Raw genomic sequence first — 25,123 nt, 5'->3', positions numbered from 1 at the left:
CACATAATGGCATCTATGTGGATGGGATTTTGATTTTATTGAGGGTTGAATGATCATTTCATGTGCTCCTATGTTTAGGCGTAGGGATCACGCGATCTGGCAACTTTCTTCTTCCATATATATATACATGTATATATATATATATGATGGGGTCGAATTCTCTCCCCCCAAAAAATGAACTGAAAATAAATTGAGTTGTTTAATGATAAGATAATCAGAAAATGCAATAATGAAATATCAAAGTATCAGGATAAAATTACATATTGTCAAGAATTTTAGTCAAATTAATGCCTACTGGAAAAATACAAGGGAGAATGCTAACGGATTATTCAAACAATTCCTTAAATATATATTTAGAGAAAAAAAACACTCTATCTGGGGTGTGGCCTATGCCAGCATTCCCATGAGTCTATCTCTCTCCTTCCCATATGAAAAAGACATCTATATCCCTTTGTTTTGAGGAAGAGAGAGATAAACATATGGGAGTGTTGGCCTACGCTAGTCAACACTCCTAAACAAAAAATTATTTCCCATACATTTATTAGAATTAGTTCATCATCCTTCAATCCTTCCTTAGTAACCCATCCATTAATTTTTTACAATATTATTTGAAATAAAGGTTTCCTCCTCTATTGATGATGTGGTCTCATTTTTAGAATCTTTTATCATCATTACACTCCCACTCCTATTTAAGAAGACGAAAGTATCCATCCCCAATGTATTCCCAATTTCCCCACAATCCAACAACACCGATGATCAAATCTTTTTATCATGGGTGAAGGAAAACTCGATCAATTTTATTTTTGTCACATCATGTTTTGTGGTTAAAAGATGTATCTTATACTATTGATTGGCGGTCACAAGCATGGTTTTCAAAATTCGGATAAACTAATATGGATTCTTGACCGATCATGTATCAGTGTAATGGTTTGTAGTAAAGTTAAATTTATCTAAATTTATTTTTTAATAAAAATAGGAAAAAAAAATGCTAATCAATCGCATGATTCCTACTTCTAGACATAGGACTGCACAAAATTACCACTCATCCCTCATTGAACTAAAAATATCTCATTCCCCATGCTGATGCACGCACAACACTGACCAGATAGCAATCTCTTGCTCTAGAAATTAATGCAAAACCATCTAATGCAACTTGATACAGCCGATACATATCAATCTGATACCGATATTTAGAACCATGGTCAAAAGCCTTCTGCATTTCAAAGTCTTGAAAGATAAGCAGCCACGCCATGATCATTAGAAAAACTAAAAAAAATTAAAAAAGGTTAAGCCATCACTCTAATCTAATAATGGTAAGAAATGATGTTGGAGTATTGTCTTATACTTTCTTTTCCTTAACCATGTGATGTGGGCCAGTTGGGCTTCTTATTAACGAAACCAATTCGCACGTGAGAGATTCTCTCCTTACATGCCTTATTGCCTACAATGGTTGGCATCAATTGGATCCTCTGTGTCTCATATGTATGGACATTCGTGAGCGCGAGAAATCATGAGTATTGTAAAAGTATCTAAAAGGTAGTTAAATACGTCAATTGGAATCTAGATGATCTTCCATATGATCTCCACATTCGTGGTAGAAGGCTTATCTATACCAGCAGCTCAGCACATGGTTACCCCGAAGAATCTGGATTTACAAAAAAAAAAGAAAAAGAAAACAGTGGTCAACAAAGGAAATTAAAGAACGACACCCATTCACCTCGAAATTTGTGAGCACAAGAACTCAACAAGGGAAAAATAAAGTTTCTGACGGCTGTGTTTATTTGGGCATAAAATACTTTGGGGAAAACGAACCCTAATCGGTGTTGTGTGTGGGTATGTATCAGAATCTTGCATGAAAAGATTGTCATATCTCTGGATTTGACGATCTTTTTGTACTGAACTGTATTTGGCACAAGTACACACCTACACACAGCACCGGTTAGCGTTCTGTTTTACATTTTGTCTCCTCTCCTTGAATGAAGTTGATGGATTTGAACCACTTTGAAATCTGTCAAAATAAGAACTTTGCTTGAAATGGGTTAAAGAACGCTAACAATAGAAATGGTACATTCATTAGTCCTTTTGGCATCTATTGAAGACTCGCCTATATCATAATTATACAGGTGAATTTGTTTCTCATTTAATCACAATTTCCTACAAAAGAAAAAAAAAATTATGTTTCAAATGTATTTGTTTTTTACCATGTCTAATCAAAAGATATTAGGAAAAAGTTATCCGTGTCTTCAAGATAAGGTACACTAATACCTTTGTGTCTATTTTTCTCCTCTTCATATAAAATGACCTTCTTGCCCTCTAATATATTCATATGTCGCTTGCTTAGAAAACTCTTTCCCAAGATGTTAAATGGTAAAAAAAAAATTGGAAGAGTGTTCTTTGAGCAAGCAGCATAGAGGAACACACCATTGAAGTGTGACAAAATGGTTCTACACGTAAGAGCGTAGCAAGGTCATTTCATGTAAGGAGAGAGAGAGAGAGAGAGAGAGCTAATGTACCATCAATGGCAGCTCATTGAACAAAACTTATAAATGATAGAGAGAAAGAAAGTTGCCAGGTTGCATAGCGTACGCTAGCGCTCTCCATGTGTCTATCTTTCCTCATTCGTAAAATGACACGTGCACCCTATTGTTGGAGGAGAGAGAGACATAAGGAGGCATTAGCGTACGCTATGCAACCCTAGATAGGGAACTCAATCCCAAAATATAATTGGAAGAGGATTTGTCACATCACCAATGTAGGAGAATCTCTCATGTTGCATTGATCAAGAAAAACAGTTTCGTATGAGACCCACATGGTTAGATAAGAGACTATCAGTATAAGACCCACATGATGAGGATGTGAGAGGGCGTGGTATATCACACTATTATCATGATGATCTTTTTCCTAAAATTATTATATTTTTATGGGAGAAAGAATACCACCCGGTCAAGCAATGCACATTGTCCTTGCACCCAGACACAAAGGCATGTGTAATGACCATCGCACCCCTTGAAAAGATGGAAATGACCAGGGGTGCAACGATCATTTTGTGCACCCTTATGTCTAGGCGCAAGGACGACGTGCGTTGCATGACCTAATGGGGTTCTCTTATTTGAAATATATGCATGACAATGACATCTTTTGATAACCACAATATGATATGATACTTTTAAATTATTTTTAAAAACCATTTTATACCCTTAACCTTAAATTCTGAGAACAAGACAAATGCCAACTAAAGAAAGATGTCAATTACTAAATACACCTATAGATGATGTCTCATTCTAACACTCCATTCAGATCTGCTGAGCATATGTATCTGCTAGTATTCAAAGTCTGAAAGCTGTGTGGTTGTGACACTGACATTGTGACTTGTGAATGCATTAAGACCATAGCATTAAAGTTAAAACCCAAAAATGATTTTTGTATTAAGACTTAAGATTTAAGAGTTAAAGAGTTTTTTTTGTTTTTGGTAAATAAGAGTTAAGACACCCACTCTAGAGGCAATGGAAAGCAATGGAAAGCATATGATTCCTTACACTGTCCAATACTTGGATACCTTTTTTATTTTTCTTGCCGCTTTTTCCGTCTTTTGCTAATTCCATTTAAAGACACAGAGAACTCAGAGTGAGAGAGAGAGAGGCGAAGCCGAACCAAGGAAGGAAGCCTGTACAAGCCCTCTTATCCTTTTCTCCTCACTCCTCAGCCGCACTTGAAGGGTTCGATAACAAAAAGTAAAGAGCATCGCAGTGTCTATCTTGTTTTAGCTTCTTACTACTTTCACCCAGATGAGATTTATGGGGTTTCTGAGAATGCAGCAGGGCTTGAAATTGAATCTTCTGATTTGAGCTTTTCTTTCTCCCTGTGGGTTCTTGAGTTTATGGGAGTAATGGGAAAGAATGGATTTGTTTTGGCTCTCATACTCATGGGTTTGCTCGGATGTCTCTCATCAGCTTCGGCTACTGATCCTGCAAGTGTGTATTAGCTCTCCAGCTTCTTTGATATTCAATCTTTCCTATATTGCAACCCTATATCTCATCTTTTTCTTTGTGCATTTTTTTTTGCAGAAATTGTTAGTGGGTTTGTTTCCAATTCTTTCTCTGCTCTTCTAAAATGGTTGTGGTCACTTAAAGCAACTACCAAAACTGGTAATGATATCAGATCGAACCTACATTGTTTTTGTTTTCTTCCTGTTCCCACCCATAGGTCCTTGAGTGTTTTGGGTACTGAGAGATTTTTCTCTGCCATGGTTGGGGATTAATGGGATTTGGATTTTCAGCAATTTCTGGCCGTCCGATGGTGAAGTTCGAAAGTGGTTACACTGTAGAGACGGTATTCGATGGGAGTAAGCTTGGAATCGAGCCGTTCGCAGTTGAGGTTTCACCCAGTGGAGAGCTTCTGGTTTTGGACTCTGTTAACAGCAACATTTACAAGATATCCTCACCATTGTCACGCTGTAAGTGGGTTTTTCTGTAATGACTTATAATTTTGGCTTGATTGGATCATATATATGTTGAAATCCTGCTCTTATATTCTTATACTATGTGTTTTACTATGAAATTCCTGCAAATTACTTCTTCTGGTAACGAAATTTCTACTTTTTCATTCTGTTTCTGATCAGTTTGGGCAGAAATCTCGCTTCTTTTCCCAACTGATTTATTCCTCTAGATCTTTTGTATTGGTTGCTTTTCACATAAGTTTCAACTTTCAACCAAATCTGAACTTCAATTTGAATGATTAGGTTCCTGATTTTGCTTTTGTTGAACAGAACTGCTCAAGAGATCCACTTTTTAAAGTACAATGAGACTGTTACTTAATAATGCAAATTACCCAGCTCCATCTTTTTTGAAATTTGTAATCTGTCCCTTTTCTTCTAAAGCTATGTTTCTTCAAGGACAAACTTCATTGTTACTCGAAACTGTTGTCTCTTTCTCTTATGCTCTATACATCTTGTCTGAACTTCATGGCCTCTGTGATTCTTATAGAACAAAACCCAGCTGATGTCATCTGAATTATGAGAAATAACGCATTTTGACTTCAATTAATAACAACCAACTCTTCATTCTCTCAAACTTCTGGTCTCACTTGGATTTCTGTGGCAACCTGAACAATTGGAATATAAACCGGACCTAATTTTTGAGTTTCTCCTTGTTATGGTTGGTCCACAGTATCAGCTACTGATTCTTCCATAATGGGTTGATTGAATTTCTTGGCATATTCTTCTTTTTTAGAGTTCTTTAAACAAATTACTGGAAAATATATATGTTTCATTGTGGATTTTGAATGCATGGAAAACTGCAGACAGCAGGCCAAAACTAGTTGCTGGATCGCCTGAAGGTTACTCTGGACATGTGGATGGGAAGCTTAGAGAAGCAAGGATGAACCAACCAAAGGGACTTACTGCGGATGATAGGGGAAATATTTACATAGCAGACACTATGAACATGGCAATCAGGAAGATCAGTGATGCAGGTAAAATATTGGTATCCATTCAAGATTATTATATACCTAAAGGAATGGCTCTCATACCCATTAACTTGTTAAAATATTAGAAGAAAAAAATTGTTGTTTTCAATTACAGATTATTATTGTTATTAATTTTTTCAATCTCTCATTCAATGAGAGACTATAAGTAATTTCCATGTAGTGGACTTTTATTTTGGTCTTAGAGTTGCCGCACACAGTGATTTCACAGTGTTTTGATATGCTTCAATTTCTTTATGCAGGGGTTACAACAATTGCAGGAGGAAAATGGAGCCGTGCAGGGGGCTATGTTGATGGGCCAAGTGAAGATGCAAAGTTTTCCAACGATTTTGATGTTGTTTATATTGGAAGCAGCTGCTCTCTTCTTGTCATAGACAGAGGAAACCAGGCTATTCGAGAGATACAGCTGCATTTCGATGACTGTGCCTACCAATATGGGAATGGTTTTCCTTTAGGTAAATTGAACAGTGTGACGATTTTTCCCCTTGCCTTTGTTCTTTTGATATTGGACATGGATAAAATTGGTGGTCTATTCCTTTATTGAAGGGATTGCTGTGCTGGTTGCTGCTGGCTTCTTTGGTTATATGTTGGCTTTGCTCCAAAGGAGAGTGGGTACGATGGTCTCTTCCCAAAACGTGAGTGATTAATGTTCTCTGTGATTTCTTTGACAAAATAGTTCTTTTGATTTGGTGTCTCTCACTTGAGTGTAAACTGTTCCTCTCATTGCTAAATCTGTCACAAGCTGTCTACATTAATGGTCTTCATACCCTATGGAAGAACATAGAACAGTAAACTCTTTTCTTGCTCTTGTAGGATTCCATAAGTAGTAAAACAAGCTTTCCATCCAGTCCATATCAGAAGCCACAGAAATCATTAGTCAGGCCACCATTAATCCCCACTGATGATGAAACAGAGAAGCAAGAAGAAGGCTTCTTTGGTTCACTTGGGAAGCTTTTCCTCAATACTGGTGCAGCTGTGGCAGAAATATTTGGGGCGTTGTTCTCGGGTTTTAGAAGGAAGCCACTGACCAATCAACTGCAACAGCAGTACCAGCAACAGCTAAAGCGTCAAAATGCTTGGCCATTGCAAGAAAGTTTTGTGATACCTGATGAAGATGAGCCACCGACTATAGAAACAAGAACTCCAACCCCAAGGAAGACCTATGCTTTCATGACCAAGGACCCAGAGAAGACCAACCATCTCCGGCAAAGTCAAGCTTTCTATAGTGGTTGGGACGGTGAATTTCAGCAGCAACAACAGCAGCAGCAGCAGCAGCATCAGAGGCATTATTCGTCTGGCCCGAAAACATACTATGAGCAGAGTTACGAGACTACCAATGAGATTGTGTTTGGGGCAGTTCAGGAACAAGCTGGTCGACGTGAAGCAGTGGTGATAAAGGCTGTGGACTATGGAGAGCCTATTTATGATCATCGTAATATCCGGTCTCGTGGACATTATATGGGTTATGCTCATGGCTATTAAGTATTAATCATCAGTACTGCGTATAAAAGGTAAAAGATTTTCACTCTTTTCACCTCACTTGTTAATTGTTATGTAAAGATATAGGGAACAGGGAGTATCAACATGACTTGTGAAGAATGAATTGTAAGGACAGCTATAGTGTTCAAGGAATGTTGATTCTCTGAAGTTATCCATTCCATGTTTTACCGCCATATATCTGTTTTCACTTCATTTTCTTGAAAAGATATTAGATCAGAAGGCACCCATTTCTGTTCTGGCTCCAGAAGAACAATGAAGGAAGAGATTACATAGTTGATGAAGGTCAAATTAAAGTTGGATTAAATATGAAGATTATTTCTTAAGTGCAGGTCCCTTTTTTTTTTTTTTCACTTTTTCATTTCGAGCAAAACTAATTCCATTTACAGCGCAAAAGATTGCATTCCACCAGTATATTGAATAAACTACACTCTTATGGCAGAATTCTGAAACCAATGAGAGTGTCAATCCATATGGAAGCATAGATACCAAGAAACAGTTTTCTCTATTTCACAAGTAGCTCTGGTAATCCATGTCATTGCATCTCAGGTATCAGCTGAAGAAGAAAACAGAAACATTGCCAGATTGTTATTAAATTTCAAGTTTCTAGATCAGATTGGTCATATCAAGGATTCAGGATCGGTCAACTCTCAATTGGCCAATGCCAAGTTAATACTTCTCTGTATTGCCGCAAAATCAGCCATTATTGAGCTGTATTGACCAATCTGTAATGAGATTGGTGGAATCTGATCTGATCTCCAATAAAAGGGCATACCCAGTGCACGAGGCTCCCTCCACTGCAGGGTCCGAGGAGGGTCAACCCCTTCTTTTACAGAGAGGCTGTTTCCAAACTCGAACTTGTGATTTGATCTCCAATAACAAGTTTTAAATTTTTGGATTGTGTAACCTATGTATGGATGACTGAATATTAGGCTGGCATACATTCATCTTAGTAGTCTCGGAGGCTTACACAGTCTATCCGTTTAATCTCATCTTTCGGTCTTTCAACCCAACCAACATTCATAAGGCCCCGAATGAGTTATTTCCTGCTCTTGTTGCAATATTACAATGACAATCATATATAGGGTAATACCCCTTAATTAAACTGCCACATAATAGGGACTCAAGGGGAAACTGGAAAGAGATGAACAGAGCAATTCCTTTCCATGTTAGGGTGGTGAAAGCCATATACTAAAGGAGCTCTGGTAAATGTAATCTAGTTACTGTTGCGTTTGAAGTATTGCAATACACACAACTAGAAAGCTAGATGCTATAAGCTTTTATAGATCCCTCATCATCGAGTCATGGACCTGGTCCGCAAGGCTGACCTCACTATTGGTAATGGAATTTGTATGTTCAAACTACTCCCTTTTTCCTCTGCAAATCCCAACCCAGGAGATTCAGAAGACCCTCAAGTCTCTTCAATCGAGACTCAATGAGACACCAAAAAGGCAAGACATTTATCAACCAACAACTAAGGAGATAGGTGGAGTCCAAGGAGGGGCTTTAACTCAAGTCAATCCTGAGCAGAGCATAGCCACTGTAGCAATGAAATTCTAGCAATTGAAGTTATCAAAAGATGTCAAACGAAATCCATATACTAAAATGATCCCAGTACATATATAACCACAGAACTCCTTTGATCAGATAAGAAATATTTACAACACTTTGCTAAGATATCTAGCTGTAATATGGGATATGTTTCTTAAAATTTTCATTTCCTCTTAATTAAACATGAAGGTCCTGAATTCACCAAACATCCCACTGGGTATCCCTGTTCATGCTGGTTTGTGAAATCCATAATGTTGGCCGACCTCATAGTATCCACCTTTCCATCACTGTCGGTTAAAACACCGGCTCCTATGTGATCCTCATCTCCTTGCTTAAAGCCCTCCACCCTCTCTAATGCATCCAGGCCTCCATCAAAAGTAATTAAATCCTTCAATTCGTCAGCAAGGATTTGAGAGTTTGTCAATTTGTGGTTATTTACACCATCTGAATCAAGGAAATTAATAAGTTCCTTAGAGAAACTATGATGTTCAACTCTGTGGATCCCAAACATAAGAGAGAGGTGAGATTGGAACAGCCTGACAAGCCTTAGAAAGAACAAATAAGGTCTGGAGCTAGCGACTACGCTTCTGACATCGGAGCAGATCAACAGAATTTGTCTTCCCAAAACGAATTGGCAATGCTTCCATGTCGTGCTGAAACAGCTGGGGTTGGAAACTCTCTGTCCACATGGTTCAATTTGAAAAGATTTTAGACTTCTAGCATTCCAACTTCCTCATAGAATATCAAATACAAAGAAGAAACACTTACACAAGAGATGAGAGCACTATCAAAATCCAGAACCAGGCCAATCCCAGACCTGAAAAAAAAATTTGAAAGAATAGGATTGATGGTCAAGTAATAAATTAACCCATTTGTCAAGAAACATTAGAACCAAGTTGAGACCATAAACCAAAAAATATTTTCTAACAGGAGGTTCCCTCTAATGAAGAAACAACAATTTGAACAACCAATAGAAAAACTATACCAGATTAAACCAGTGTAATCAAGGTAAAAAGATCTGATTTGTGTTGACCTAATGTTAGCTGTTAACACACTTATTTTAGTTAAAATCTCAGTTATGCTAACACATAATAGGAAGATCTGAGTTTTGACCAAGTTGACCACTAGGACTGGCTAACCTGGGACCCAGTCATCAAAAAGCATCAGTAACCGACAGACCTGATAAACTATTTGTACATAAGATTGTTGATTATTATGGTCAGAGCTATAAGCATCATAGTTGTCAAGGCGTCGTCGTTTAGACGCTGCCTTGGTGTCCAGGCAAAAATATAGACACTGAGCGAGACGATGCTTATCATGAGTCATGAATGACGGTCGACTTGACTATTTAGGCGTCGTCAAGACGATTAAAGTGACGCCTTGGTGCGCCATATGGTCAAGTCGACCACCATTTATGACTCATGGTTTTATTTTATATTTTATTTTTTTTGTTTAATTTTTAGTGATTTATGTATAAAGATTTTAATGTACGCTGTTGCTACATGGGATAAACAATCTTTAAAACTAAAAGGAGTAAATTATTCTCCCCTCCTTGCATTCCCAAGATTCTAACAATTGTACCCATTTCGTAAAAAATGACTGTTAAATGATGGGAAAAGACTATAGTATCCTTTTACAGTTTGTCTAAAAATCCTATTCTAACTTCTCTCTCCTCGCTCTATCGTCTCCCACCCGGGAAAACGAGAAAAGGAAGATGGAGAGTGCATCTTCCACCTGCTAAAACAGCCATTGCCGCAACAACCTGCAACGCATCTCTCTCTGCAACTGCTTGGACGTGCATCTTCCATCTCCGCTTGGACCTGCAACCAACTCCCATCTCACGGCTTGGATCTGCAACCAACTCCTATCTCGGTTATGTCGTCGCTGAACAACTTGATGAATGATATTCTCTGCATCAGCGATTGTCGCATTAACATCACCTTGAACCTCAACCAAGAAACGACGAAGCAGCTCAGCTGTCATGTAATTCCCCCTTTCGGAGTATTTCTTGAAGGCATTTCTCAAGTCCGCCTGTGGCCCTGCCTCGCTATTCCTGAACTTCCTCGTACAGCAGAAAAGCATCTTTAGCTCCCCATTTCCCTAATTACTCTCAAAACTCTTAAAAATCAGAATTTAACTCAAAGCAGAGCTTTCTCATTCGATTTCACTGCTGTATAAATAAGATAATAAAGTGAAAGATCTCTAAATTCTTCGTTCCTTTTTTTTTGTCACTCTGCTACTCTTCCTCTTCCTTCTTCTCTGTAGATCGATCAATCGCAGCAAAGACGCAAATCTGAGGTAGTCCTTCCAATTTCCACGTCGTTGACGTCGTTGACGCAGATCGATCTCAAGTTGCCTGGTACGAGAATCATCAGAAGCGAAAAACCTTGATTTTTCAGATCCTGGAGCTCCTCTGCAGTCAATTAATAAAGGCACTCTTTGGATCCTAAAATCAACATTTTCAGAGTTCCTTCTCCTCATCTCCTCTCCGTTTCGTTTTCTTTTTTTTTTTTCTTTTCCCACAGATTTTTCCTATTTTATTAGGTGGGGTATTATTGAAATTTTACAAATATAAGGGCAGTTTGGGATTTAAACGAATATAATTAAGATGATGTCATCACTTAACAGCCCTTTTTAACGGAATGGGTACAGCTGTTAGAATCTTAGGAATGCAGCATGCAGGGGAGGGGAGAGTCATTACTCAAAACCTAGGGAGGGGTTTGTCATTAGAGCATAATCGAGGGGAGGGGAGTAATTTATTCAACTAAAAACTTAAAAAGTCTAAAAAATAAAATCCCTAAAACTTAGAATTTAGAAACCCTCGACTCCTCGACTCCTCTCTGGCCTCTGCACAACCGCAAGTCTGCAAATCGACTCTTCGTCTCTTCCAGTACCAGCAACTGCAAGTCTGCAACTCCACTCTTCGTCTCTTCCAGTTCCAGCAAGAGGCGGCAATAGCAACTCGACTCTTCCGGCAAGGTAAGTCCCTACTCCGGTACTCCCTAGTCTTCTTCTTCTTCTTCTTCTACTTCTCTGTTTTTCTTTTTAAAAAAAATAAATTTTAATGCCTGCTTCTCTTTTGTTTGTTTGTTTGTTTTTTTTATTTTATTTTCTTTTATTTTAACGCCTGCTGCTTCTCTTTTTTTATTTAATTTTATATTTTAACGCCTGCTGCAGCCTGCTGCTTCTCTCTTTTTTTTTTTTTGTTTTTGCTTGGTAATGGTAACCTCGATGCTTCTTCTGCTTCTTCTTCTCTGTACTCTGTAAAACCTACTGCAGCCTGCTTATTTTTATTTATTTATTTTGCTTGATTTCTAAATAAGAGAATGTTGATTGGTCATTTGTGCTATGTCTTTTAGTTTCTTAATTAATTTATGATGTTTGATTATTCTGAATTTTGATGTATCATGTATGATTTTTTATTTTGATGACTTGAGATGGCTTAAATTTATTTTTAAGGGAAATTTACGAAACACCCCCTGAAAATGGGTCGAAATTTGGATCACCCCCTGAAATTTGAAAATACTCAGATCACCCCCTCTACACTAACGGTGTTAGTCTGTTGTTAGTTATTGGTGTAAAAAGACTATTTTACCCTTGTACTAAATCATTATAATCAAATTTACAATACTACCTTTTCCTTCATCTTCAACCTAAAATACCCACTTTCACCCATTTCTTCCTCCTCTCCCCGTAATCCTCACTTTGCAACTCCGACCTCACCATTGCAATTTTGCCGAAGTTTTCTGTAACTCGGGGGATTCGTAATAAGCATTGAACTGAGTAACAAAAATCTGATTGACTTTCTTCCCGTCAATTTGCTTTAGCAGCTTCAATCCTTGTAAAAAGTGGATCTCAGATCGAAATTCGAGAATGGAACCATTGTAGATGGTTTGAGGAATTGTAACAATTTTGTCAAAAATCACAAAAATGTCTCTGAGTTTGATCGACTAGAGCAAAAATCAGTTTTTCGAAGAGATACCGTCGATTATCGAACTTAAGAATCTCAAATAGATCAAGAAATTCCAAGAATGATAGAGAATCATACCTGGAATCGGGCAGATTTGTAGAAATTTCGATTGATCTCAGTGATCGTTCTCTTCGATTGTTAAATAACAAAGAAAAAAAAAAAAAAAATTGCAGAAACAAAATCTGAGATTGGATCCGGCGTACACCATTTTGCTCTTTGTAATTTCACATCTGAAATTTTTTTGCAACGGTATATCGGATTTGGATCCGGCGCACACCATTTGCCTTTTTGTTCATTTTAATGTGAAGACATTGACAAAAACGGTATACCGGATCTAAATTCGGTATACCGAATGGTCTGTCTCAGTAAATTTTCACCTCTTTATATGTTCCATTGAACGTATGCTTATGGCTTGCATACATGGGAAGGGTTTTCAATGGAATCATACATCTCATTACATTACATGTAATAATGAACTTAAAACCCAATAATTAAATTAGAACTTAAAAACCCAATATTCCATTGATCATTACAGTCAAGTTTTTAACTTAAAACACAATATTCATTACATTTTCTTGGATTCCATCTACTTAATTCGCATCCTAAAAAAAAAAAAAAAAAGGTAAAACATTCATAAGAGCGTGAGTCAAGGCAGTCTCGGCAACCCATTTTTCAAGTTCCTTGTCTTTCTTCAGTCCGGCGAAATTCACTTTTGGAGTTGCAGGTTTTTTGGGAAGAGAGTGAAGAACGAATAAGATAACATTAGACTTTGGGGGGGTTTTCTCAGCAAGGGTAATATTGTAACTTTACATTGCACAAGGGTAGTTTAGGGTTTTAAAAATTATTTAAATGGCTGACTTGATCGTTTAACGATGGACCACTAACGATAGGGTTGAATCTGAGTATTGGGCTCTATTCCAGGGGTGATCTGAGTATTTTCAAATTTCAAGGGGTGATTCGAGTTTCGACCCATTTTCAGGGGATGTTTCGTAAATTTTTCTATTTTTGATGATATTAGGTATGATACTATGATGCATCATGCCATCATGTATTGAGTGTTTGTTGGGGGGGGGGGGGGAGGGGAAAAACTAACACTAGACCGCCTTTACCGCTTAGGCAGACACTTTACCACCTAAGCACTTAGACAGGCCTCCACCGCCTCGCACCGCCATGCTGCCAATGCACCTGTTTATGAGATTTCCAAGCACGCACACGCATACACACAAAGGTCAATGTTCAGCCCCAAAAGAGACACGAGTTACAAAAGAGGCCATGACATTTCATTCCTAAAGAATGGCATTTTGTAGGCTAGTGAAAATGTTACTCACTTTTCAGCCTCTTCTAAGTTCTAACTTCCCCAGTTATTTGGGGTTGAAAATTGACCAATGAGAGGGTATAGCTCTTCTATAGTGTTTTGCACTAATTAACTCTAATTGCAACCATTTTACAATATGCTAACAAATGTTCTAAACAGTCGCTCTTATAACATGAAGTAAAGTTATCTGGCGGACTAGTCTGTTCCCATTGTTAGAAATCAACAACACCACATCTTTCTGGTAGAAAAGCAAGGTCAAAATTTTCAGAGAAAGATGCATTCTGTGCAGGTTCGTCCACATTGCCAGGACATTTTGAGTAACCTCTAGCTATTGTAGTCACACCTAGAGATATCAATGAAAGAGAATAGTTAATTACTCTATCGGTTTTGGAACTGCCCAAAATCCAATCCGATAAGAAGAACTAAAACAATGATATAGATCTGAGGGATGTAAATGGATATTCGTAAATCCGTATTCGATTCGCGTTCGTATCCGTTTAGGAGAATCTGAATCCGTCCGAAATTAATCGGATACGAATATGATAATCCCCCTATCCGACCGATTATTATCCGATTCGTTTAGCAGTCCGATGGTAATAAAATATCTGAAATATAACTCTGTGTTTGTCTATCTTTTTAAGTTACCTTATTGGATTTTGTTATCTTATTTTTATAAATTTATAAGTTAAGATAAAATGATTCTTTTTCTAGATTTGCTATTGGTTTATATATATTGTTTTATGCAATGTGATACATGGAATTACACATCTATTAAAAAATCAAAAGTAAAAAACGTAAGAAAATATAAGACTAAGAAGAGTAGAAGAAAGGGTTGTTACTAAACTCTCAAGTCTCAACCCTAACCCTCATCATAAAAACGGTAAATATGTCAACGGATAGTTGAAAAATCGTATTTGATCCGTATTCATATCCATTTAGGAGAACCTGTATTCAAAAAATCACTATCCGAAAATTATCTGAATCCGTTCGAATATAATTGGATACGAATATGATAATGTCACTATCTGACCGAATGCGATCCGTTTACATCCCTAATAGACCTTAAATGCTATAAACCGGACAAATCTATTTGAACCGATTGGTTTTAGTGAACCATCCAATTCGAGTTATACTATTATACTAGTTAATGGAGGAAGAACGCTAATCGATGCTGTGCCTGGGCATGTACTTGCACCCAAACACAGCCCAACACGAAAAGATCAACGCTACCTCTGGTCCTTTCCATCTTTTCAGGGGCAACATCAGTCTTTTCGTGCTGGGTTGTGTCTGGGCAGGATTGCCCTTGAAATATGCTAAATACAATGCATGAATATGCATGAGAGACTATATGATTTTTGAAACACTGTGTCAAATAGACATAAATATGTAATTGGAAGAGCTAAGAGGCATAAACATACTAGAGGTTGAGTGCTTTTGATCCACGTGGACTTTTTAAAAGCGTTGCAATAACAAGGAGCGATAACACAGGCAGCACTGCAGCAAAACCAGAGCTGTAGAGGAGGAAAACGGTCGGCGATTGAGAATGAAGAAAGGCAGCAGCAGGATCAGCAGGTCCATGAGATTCTCACGGGCATTTGAGGTTTGAATGATAGGCAATACAAATACTAATTCCATGTAGCCTCTTCCGCTTGTCACGCACAACCAAAACGCATCGTAATCTGCCACGACGTTTCTAATTAATTTGAGTTTTGATCATTTATGTTGCTTTTGTTGAACTGGGTATTAAACAGTGATAACAAACTAGATACTTCTAATCATTCTCTTCTATTTTTGTCAATCTTAACCGAGTCAGGGAGAAGAAGGAAGGTTTTGATTGAATAACATGGGTGTTTTAAGAGATCCATGTTTGCCCTTTTGTTTTCACAATTATAGACCCTCTCAGAACGTTCAAATTTAGAAGTACTGGGAAGCTTAGGAGCCGACAGACATAGTGCCTTTTGATTGTTTCAGATTTCAACATAGATGGTATATTGCATATGGTCTGTCTAATGACACGCCACATGTTTGGTGAAATGTGTAGTAGAATAAATTATTTTTTTCAATTTGTCTTTCTGTTCTTTGTTAAATTGGGTTGGACGAATTTACTTTAAAGTTCTAATTTTGTTCTAGTCGACCCATCGTACTTGCTTTCCAACCGCTTCTTCTTTGAATTTTGTGTTGTATACTTGTGTTTTTGTCAAGAAATTAGACTATTAACCTTTTGGATTTTGGTCAGTCATGGAATCTGGTTTTCATCTCCTCTACATCAAACTTTCACATCCAAGTTGCACTTACACCATCTGAAAAAGATGAAATTTTTTTTACATCGTCTATAGCACGTGCATTTGTGTTTTGCATGATCATTAATTCTTATCGCTTTCTTCGTTTGCAGGATGCGAAACCATCAATTCTTTCCCTTCGTTGCTGATTTTTCTACGATTCGTACAGGTTCGGTTGCTTCTGTCTTAAGCCTAAGGGTATTATATTTAAAAGTCTTTCTTTCTGCACAGATGATGGAGAATTGTTCTCTAATTTTCTGAAATTATGTCACACAAAAAAAAGAAGCTTAATTGAAACTTGAAAACTTGAATCACATCCAGTGAATTTTTTTCCAGAATGAAATCAACTGCTATGAGTTACAAGACACTAACCAAGTGGTCAAAACAAATTACATCATCCCAAGTCCAGCACCTGATACGAGCAGAAAAGGACATCCAGAAAGCCCTTCTCGTATTTGATTCAGCAACGGCAGAGTACTCTAATGGATTCCGGCATGATCAAAACTCCTTTGGTCTCATGATTTCCAGATTAGCCTCCGCTAACCAGTTCAGAGAAGCTGAGGAGCTTCTTAATAGAATGAAGGAGGAGAAATGTAACATCACTGAAGACATCTTCCTCTCCATATGCAGAGCTTATGGCCGGGCTCACAAGCCATTGGATGCCGTCAGGATTTTCCAGAGGATGAAAGAATTCCAATGTGAACTCACTGAAAAATCTTATGTCACAGTCTTCTCTATACTTGTCAATGAGAGTCAGTTGAAGATGGCCCAAAGGTTTTATAAATATATGAAAGAAATGGGTATTCCACCAAGTGTTGCTTCACTCAATGTTTTGATTAAGGCCCTCTGCATGAACAATGGGACAATAGATGCCGCTTGTCAGGTATTCAGAAATATGCCTAATCGTGGGTGTATTCCTGATTCTTATACATATGGCACTGTAATTAATGGGTTATGTAAATTCGGGAGGATTAATGAAGCAAAAGAGCTTTTCAAAGAAATGGAGGCAAAAGGTTGTTCTCCCTCTGTAATCACCTACACTTCTTTAATACATGGTTCATGCTTGTCTAATAATTTGGATGAAGCCATGGGATTATTCAAAGAGATGAGAACGAAAGGTATCAATCCCAATGTGGTTACTTACAGTTCTCTGATGGATGGTCTCTGCAAGGGGGGCAGATCTTCACAAGCTATGGAGCTATTGGAAAAGATGGTTGGTGACCGGCATCCTCCGAACATGATAACTTATAGTACATTAATTAATGGACTTTGTAAAGAAGAGAAGCTTCGGGAAGCATTGGAGATTCTTGACAGGATGAAGGTTCAGGGCTTGAAACCAGATGCAGGATTGTATGGAAAAATCATAAATGGCCTCTGTGATTTCCTTAAGTTCCAGGAGGCTGCAAACTTCCTTGATGAGATGGTGCTTGGGGGTATCTCGCCTAATCGTTTGACTTGGAATCTTCATGTTAAGACTCATAACAGAGTGGTTCAGGGCCTTTGTACCGAGAAGAACGGAAATCGAGCTTTTCAAGTGTATCTAAGTATGAGGACTAGGGGGATCTCTATTAGTGCCGAGACATTCAGTGCTCTTGTAAGTTACTTCTCTAAAAAAGGTGATATCCACAAGTCTGCTCGGATTGTCGACGAGATGGTTGTTGAAGGATGTGTTCCAGATGAGGCCATATGGTTTGCTGTTGTCGGTGGATTCTGGTGTCGGAGGAAGGTGCACGAAGCTGCTGAGTTGGTTTTGGTTCAGTTGATGGATGAAAGCTGCAGTTTGAGCACAGTATTTTTGTAAGTTTTCTATCTATTACACCTTTTGAGCCTTGTCATATCTTATGTCCCACTTTTGAACTTTGAATATATCCTGGGATCATTACAATGTGTGTGTAGTGCACATCTGTCATGGTTCACTTTTTGTTCTATTGTCTAGGCTGGTTTCTGAAATAAAATGGAAATGCTTCTGTGTTTGTACGCCTTTTCCTTTGCTTGGTTTCATTGCTCGTGTTTAATTCTTTAGCATTGATTTAATTTGCAGACAACCAAGGGAATCTTTTGCAGCCCCATTCATGGAGTCACATGATTTTCCATCAAGATGCATTGCCTTGTAACTTGTACCTTCTTCGCGCAATAGCATTTCCCCCCCTATTTTTGGTAGATCCTAAATGTTTAGGCCACTGCTTTATCTGCAAATAAGCCATGGTTTATGCTTGCTTGGGAAATCCCCTCTTCGACCTGAAACAATCAACTTAGGCACCAGTCAATTACTGAAGGCAAGAGTCTTCTAATAGAGTTCACCTATGTGCTAGGATTCTATATAGTCCTTCTGGCTGCCATTCTGTTTCCAGACTCTTTTCTAAGCTATGCACATCGTAGAAATTCCAAAATGCTAATAATATAAAGATCATTGTGTATTGTTCTTCTTTAGAAGTAAACTGTGATTTTTTTTATTGGTAAAACAGGGGAAATCATCAGGAGGAATTGTGCTTTACATGATTCTTTGAAAGCCGAACTGAAACATAATCAGCATACCCTCATCCTTGAAGTTATTCTAGTTCGATGGTAATAACAATATAGCAGCAATCATCCACTCTCCTCCAATACTGAGAATTTCTCCTGAATGGTATGGCCATTTATATCCTCCAAATGCAGGCAACTCAAAGCAAAGGTGTTGAAGTAATGGCTAGAATGTCATGGACCGCATTGTATTGGATGCAGCATAACCAGAGGGTGTGGACATGATAAAGATCTGAAATTGCTAGACCAATGAGGGTCCCGACTGATGAACATTCATGTGGCTCAAAGAGATGACTGTCAAGAGAAGCTTATCTTGATGGACTGTGTAAGTGGAAAATATGCCTATAAGTACTTCATTGTTGATGCTGGAGGTAAGCTATGACAACTCACTCAGAGATGGGAGATAACATATACCTCTGAGCATCCAAGCCCTGATCAAATTCAAGACCTTACAACAGGAAATTCAAGAGGCCTCTGGCTCAGAACTGTTCAAAAAGCACAAGCATGAGCAAGTTTGAAGATATTGCCAAGGAAGTCTTAACAAAATGATGTGCTCAATCTCCTAAATGAAATCTTTGGATAAGATTATGATAGCAATTAGGGGTGCAAGTTTGGCCCTGTCGGCTCGGACCGGCCCTGAGCCTGAACAAGGCCTGGGCTGAGATATTTGGCCCTGAGGGCGGGTCAGGGCTGAAAATTTTTGGCCCTGGGTCAGGTCGGGTTAGGGTTGAGGTCTCGGGCTAAGCTTGGCCCAGCCTGGCCCGACCCTGATTGAAGTTATAGTATAAAATATATATTGATATAATATATACATTATAAACTTTAAACGTCACCAACATTTTTTTATATAATATATTATATATGAAGACAATAAGTGATATAATACATTTTATTATAGTGTTATTTTATGTAAAATTGATAATGTTCTCCCCGGTCCATTCCAATTCATGCATTTCTTTCCCCCCTCCCCATGATCAGGGCCAATTAGGGTCAACCCGATCCGATCCTGAGGGCGGGTCGGGGTTGGATTTTTTTGGCCCTGAGTCAGGGTCGGGTCGGGCCTGGGCCCAGCTAAAGGGACTTAGGGTTGGGCTAGGGTTCTATAAAGCCCGGCCCAACCCGACCCAGTTGCAGCCCTAATAGCAATAGTTTGCGTTGGAAGCCTAGTCCCTAATAACATGCTTTGCATTGATGCTGCTGAAACAGTATTCCAACAGCTCTGCTATGGCCAACATGAATAACAGTAGTGGTATTATGGCAATATATACTCATCTATTGTCTATACTGTATTTGATTGTGGAATATTACAGATAGCTTTTGCAACATAAAAGGGAAAAAAAAAAACCGGACAGACCAACCTAACATCCCACAATCACCACTCACTAATTCATTTACAAAATAAAAAGAGAAAGGACATTTTAGGAGGGATCTAAAAGTCCCTTAATCTTGGAACCCAAGTTTCATCCAGTAAGTAGGAACAGAATTAAAGAAGGAGTTTATTAAAATAGACCTTCCAGTTTGCGACAATCTAGTGGGGCTTTCTACATCTCAAGTTTAGATTTTACGCTACTTGGAACATTATTCTAGATAATCTTCTTATAATTTTTTTGCCACCTAATAAGTTCCAAGATAGGTAGAGCCCTCTTCATAGGAGAAACCCTAAGAATTAAATTTTTTTTTATCCCTATTAGCAAGAGAAGTAACTTTACTCAAGAAAACATTATTTTTAGAAAAAAAAATAATTTGCTGTCTAGAATCTAGAAGGATATTGAAAAAGATTTAAAATAGACAACATAGATAGCACATCATGCTCAATAGTTTTAAAAACAAATCAAAATGTCATCAACAAATAGAAAATAGGTAATTCCAAACCACTCCTTCAAACTTTAATGCCCTAAAACATATTAAACTCATGATGAACTTGTAATAATCTAGAAAGACCTTCCATAGCTAAAATGAAAAGATATGAGCTAAGTGGACAATCTTGACAAATACCCCTAGAAGGCTCAAATAACAAAAACTACTCATTTGGAGTTTGATAGAGTAGGAACATGTGGACACCAAGTAGCTAATCATATCACAAGCATGTTGGTTGAAACCTAAATATTCAAAAACGACCTTAAGATAACCCCATCCAGACTATTGTAGGCCTTAGACATATCCAATTTGAGAGTCATCTAGCCCCGATTACTCTTATTTCGTCGAAGGAAATCAAAGATTTTATGGAGATTAATAATATCATCATTGATTTGCAACCCTTGACAAAGGCCACCTAAAATCGAGAGAAAACTTTTTCAAAAACATGTTTGAGCCGATTAGCCAAAAATTTTAGTGTAATCTTTGAAATGACTATACACAAGCTTATGGGTCTAAAATCCTCCACTTGATCGACATTCTCTTTTTCTTTTGGAATTAACGAAATGAAGGTATGCCTTAGAGCCAAAAGGAAGAGACATATTGGTAAGAAACTATGGACATACGATATTACATCAATTTTTAACATAATCCCATTACTTGTGGAAGAAAATGGTTGGAGTGTTAGAGGAAACCAAGGCAGGGATCATCTTACCAGCGAGCATGACCTTCAAAAACTTTAATAACATTAAGGAGTGGGGAAAATGGTTACCTTGAGGTTCACAAGTGTAAATTGTCCATGCAATCTTAGTCCTTTTACGTACTGTTCTTCCCACCACTGTAATTTTTCGTTCCCGTCAACATTGGCCACCACCATAGACTAGGGTTTTCACAAAACCTTAATCCTTTACCTTACACACTCGCACAAGGCAGAAACATGAGCTCTAATGATGGTTCTCTAAGGAGAGAGAGGGAGAGTGAATTGATGTTTAATCTAATCTCTAAGGAGATAGAATATCAATAGCATTGAAAATAAATTTTTTCTTGCCTTTCTGGAATATTTCAATTCTCATTCTAAAAACTCCTTTTTAAGTATATACTGTGACTTGGCTTTTCATATTGGAACCAATCACCAATTTTCCCTAAATCATACTTTTTTGGATCTAATCCCTTTATGGTATAATTACCCAAAAAAAAAAAAATCCCTTTATGGTATAACTTAATAGCAATTGAATTCACACTTCAAGAATGTGTGGAGAAAAAAATTCTCTCCAACATCATCTCCCAAATCTTGATGTGAGATGTCATCTCTCATCAAGATCTTCATCTAATGGATATAATTCAAAAGACTATGACCAATAATAAAGGGATTGACCGTATGCTACAAACGAGAATTTCGTTCCAATTCAACTATCAGTAATACACATGTGAAATTCTCATACAATCTGGTTCAATGTACAAACTGTATGTACACTCGCAATGTGCCCTTGAATCTCCGTTCTTAAATATACACAGTGCGATGACCATTTACACTGGGTGTCCAGTCCCGTCCCTAGTCGTGAAAAGTTTTATGTTAAAACATAAGGACCACCGAGGCCAATTAATAATTAAGCAAATTAATTTATATATATTCCATATAATATGAATTAGATGGACACATTTCCAATCCGAAACTCCATCGTGACCAAGAGCTTTAAAAGATTCAATATTAAAAATTGCAATCCTAATCTCATCTTCATTGGGGAGGATAGTCAATCTTCTATTTTCATAATCATTAGAAATTATAGGATCATTCCACCAAAAAAAAAAGGAATTATAGGATCAGACAAACTCTCAATGAAAGAAGGATATAAAGGGTTGGATATATATATACTACTGAGGTGCTTAGCAAATAAATTAGGCATCGGAGGGATGGTCATAAACTTCCTCACTTCATTCATAATGTACTTCAATACTACGTCTCCTAAGATTACATACAGCTTTAGCATGAAAACATCTAGTGATTTTTACCCAAAAAAAAAGAAAAAAAGAAAAAAAAAAAACATTTAACGAGTCTATCACCCATAAACAAAAAGAGAACCTTGATTTATGTAACCACAATACTTCTTTAGCTTCAAGAATCCAATAGCATATGATTGGATTACTTTGAAAGTCAAAAAACAGTTCCAAATGTTGGAGGTAAACTCTCACAAAAATGTTATTTTTCAAAAAATGTTGCAAGATCTCGAGAGGTCAAGGGATTGATTCTCTGGTCTTCGTGATAGGCATAAAAAACATATCTTCCTCCTCATCTCTCTTCATACCCCCAACCTCAACCATGGTTATTAATATTAGTATTGGAATCCGTATTGATCATATTTAGTCGTATCAGATGGTTTTGCTCTCAATTTCAATAAAAAATTATTGTTTGGATAGCTGTTCGTTTAATAAGAACCATTCCACTGATACAGGACTAGAAGGTATCAATATCAAGCCGATACTGATATGGATCAATCGATATATATGATCGATCTAATACTCATATTTAATCGAGTCAAGAGTATGACATCAGAGGCGGGATTAGTTTTGATCGATTATGTTTCAGATTTTGGCTGGATCAAAATCGATTGAGACCCTATAAATATAACCGAGAAGAAGAAACAAATACTTCATAAAATATGTGTGCTTTTGATTAAATAAACTTGGGGATTCACAACGAGAGATAAGTTTTATTGATTTTTTGCTATTTTATTGACTAAAAGTGTGGAACAATATGTGAAAGAAAGACCTAAGAGATTCACCACCAATTCAAAAACTAGGTTAAGCAATTGACTAGAATCGGGATTCTAATTCAGATCTGGTGATTCACTTGATCCGGCTCTTATTCCTCAAACCAAAATCCCAACTTAATGTAATGTGATGATAAGATTTCACAATTTTTTTTTTTGGCAAGAGAACGTCATCCGGTTGATCAACGCACGCCGCCCTTGCACCCTGACATTGGGGAGCATGAAGACCTAACATGATTCACCACCAATTCAAAAATTGGGCTAAGCAAACGATTAGAATCAGGATGGGTTGCCGCCAATCTAATTCAGATCACGTGATTCACTTGATCTGATTCTGATTCTCAAACCAAAATCGCAACTAAATTTAATGTAATGATAAAGATTTCATCATTTGTTTTTTGGGGATAGAGCAGCACTATTTGGTTGAGCAATGCACGCCGCCTTGCACCCTGACACAGGGGCACGTGAAAATGACCGTTACATGAAATGAACATCGCATCCCCTAGAACCTCGAAAATGATCAGGGGTACGACGATCATTTTGCTCGTCTCTGTGTCAGGGCGCAAGGGCAGCGTTCTTTCTTCCTAGTTCTTTTTTAAATTAAGCAATGGATACACTACTCGGACACAAAATCTATTACAATAATAATCATGTAATAATACCATATAATTAAGCGATTAAAAAGCCTCAACCTCTTAAGTCTCTTCTCTTTTCTTCCCTACGGTTTGCATTTTATAACTTCATAAAAAGTGAATTTTTATGGGTGAATTAACCGGGACTGGAAAAACGTGAGAGAAAGGAAAAACAAACTCAAATGATAAAAAGAAAAGAAAAAACTCACACAAAACATAAACAGTCTCTCTAGTCTCTACATCTCTCTCAGATCCAAATTCCTCTGCATTTCTGTCTGTCATCATCTTCTATCTTCCTTAGATCCCATAATTTGTTCACCCGGATCTGGACTTTTCAACTTCTCCGTCTGTACCTGTCGATACTTGGGTTTCCATTGCGATCGATCGTTCTTTTCTGCTGTTATTTGGTTCGGATCGAGCTCATCCAGAGCTTCACAACGGACCCAATCATGAATCCCTTTTCATCAGGAACGCGGTTAAGGTACGATCTCACTCGTTTCTTCTGTTGCAAGATCGAGTTTGCGAGAATTTAGTTTTTAAATTTATTTATATATGTTGAAACGCCCTCGTGGTTAGGTGTTTCTATCCTGTTGAGAGTAGTAATTGACCTAATTATGCTTTGAAATGACCTTGAAAGAAGCAATGGTATTGGTCGCTCATGGAGTTCGAATTATACAATTCAATTGCTAAACGATATCAAATTCAAGGAACAATAGGTGTTTTTCGTCGGCCATGTCTATATGCAATTGCAACGATTGTTTTTTTTTTTTTTAATCAATTGATTTTCTTCTCCCAATTATAATGCTGTAAAATTCTCTAGTCTACCGGAAAACTTCGGATTTTCTTTTAGCTCCAGGAAGGCTAGTTTGAGCTAAACTGTAAGAACCGGTATTATATATGATTATATATTAAACAGAAAGGCATAGCTGCTCAAATTAAGAATGAATTTTAATTACTTCTTGTACAACGATCAAAATTAAGGCACTTGACTAATTCTATTTTGCCTATATATATATATTCTTGATTAACCCAAAAAAAAAAGTCTCCGACCTGCATGCAGTACTGATACCCTTCATGTCTTCCTATTTACTTCTTTTACATGGTTGGCTTCGCTGTTAAAATTCAAGGGATATAGAATCCTTTTCAATGACTTTAGTGGAGAGCCGTTAAATTTTGACCTAACTTCCATTACTGGTTATTTGCGATTGTTCTCCAATGTAAAGTGCTATAGAGAGGAGGGGAGAAAAGGAGCTACT

At 37.5% G+C, this 25,123-nt stretch overlaps 3 protein-coding genes and 1 long non-coding RNA gene across 12 annotated transcripts in view; 3 read left to right on the top strand and 1 right to left on the bottom strand.

Annotated features, from left to right (window-relative positions):
• Nucleotides 1-408: 408 nt before the first annotated feature.
• Nucleotides 409-24,222, bottom strand: LOC122671392. The gene is made up of 3 exons (XR_006334342.1): nt 24,084-24,222; nt 10,638-10,645; nt 409-420 (listed from the first exon to the last, which is right to left on the bottom strand). It is a non-coding gene; the product is annotated as an uncharacterized LOC122671392 (long non-coding RNA).
• On the top strand, nt 3,669-9,489 carry LOC122671391. 4 transcript variants are annotated; one of them, XM_043868578.1, is made up of 8 exons: nt 3,675-3,971; nt 4,065-4,145; nt 4,277-4,453; nt 5,299-5,469; nt 5,724-5,936; nt 6,028-6,116; nt 6,295-6,992; nt 9,479-9,489. In XM_043868578.1, the coding sequence occupies exons 1-7, from the start codon at nt 3,878-3,880 to the stop codon at nt 6,961-6,963; spliced, it is 1,494 nt and encodes a 497-aa protein (XP_043724513.1). In that variant the 5' UTR covers nt 3,675-3,877; the 3' UTR covers nt 6,964-6,992; nt 9,479-9,489. The 4 variants fall into 4 exon arrangements, with proteins under 4 accessions (XP_043724516.1, XP_043724513.1, XP_043724514.1 ...); XM_043868581.1 differs by lacking the exon at nt 9,479-9,489 and having other exon boundaries at nt 3,669-3,971; nt 6,295-7,132; XM_043868579.1 differs by lacking the exon at nt 9,479-9,489 and having other exon boundaries at nt 4,280-4,453; nt 6,295-7,132.
• LOC122671390 (pentatricopeptide repeat-containing protein At5g46100-like) lies at nt 16,383-19,120 on the top strand. Of its 2 annotated transcripts, XM_043868576.1 has the most exons (3): nt 16,383-17,890; nt 18,135-18,191; nt 18,559-19,120. In XM_043868576.1, the coding sequence occupies exons 1-3, from the start codon at nt 16,431-16,433 to the stop codon at nt 18,590-18,592; spliced, it is 1,551 nt and encodes a 516-aa protein (XP_043724511.1). In that variant the 5' UTR covers nt 16,383-16,430; the 3' UTR covers nt 18,593-19,120. The 2 variants fall into 2 exon arrangements, with proteins under 2 accessions (XP_043724511.1, XP_043724512.1); XM_043868577.1 differs by lacking the exon at nt 18,135-18,191.
• Nucleotides 24,108-25,123, top strand: part of LOC122671387 (AP-1 complex subunit gamma-2-like) — a 55,890-nt gene continuing 54,874 nt past the window's right edge. For 3 of the 5 annotated variants that reach the window (XM_043868568.1, XM_043868564.1, XM_043868565.1), the window contains exon 1: nt 24,109-24,348. In XM_043868568.1, the coding sequence (XP_043724503.1) occupies nt 24,317-24,348 (32 nt within the window). In that variant the 5' untranslated portion in view covers nt 24,109-24,316. Of the gene's footprint in view, nt 24,349-25,123 lie in introns of all 5 variants that reach the window. The other 2 variants (XM_043868567.1, XM_043868566.1) reach the window with 2 other exon arrangements.

Source organism: Telopea speciosissima, chromosome 8 (genome assembly GCF_018873765.1).
Source record: "Telopea speciosissima isolate NSW1024214 ecotype Mountain lineage chromosome 8, Tspe_v1, whole genome shotgun sequence".
Lineage (NCBI taxonomy): Eukaryota > Viridiplantae > Streptophyta > Magnoliopsida > Proteales > Proteaceae > Telopea > Telopea speciosissima.
This window is presented reverse-complemented; position numbering and strand designations above follow the sequence as displayed.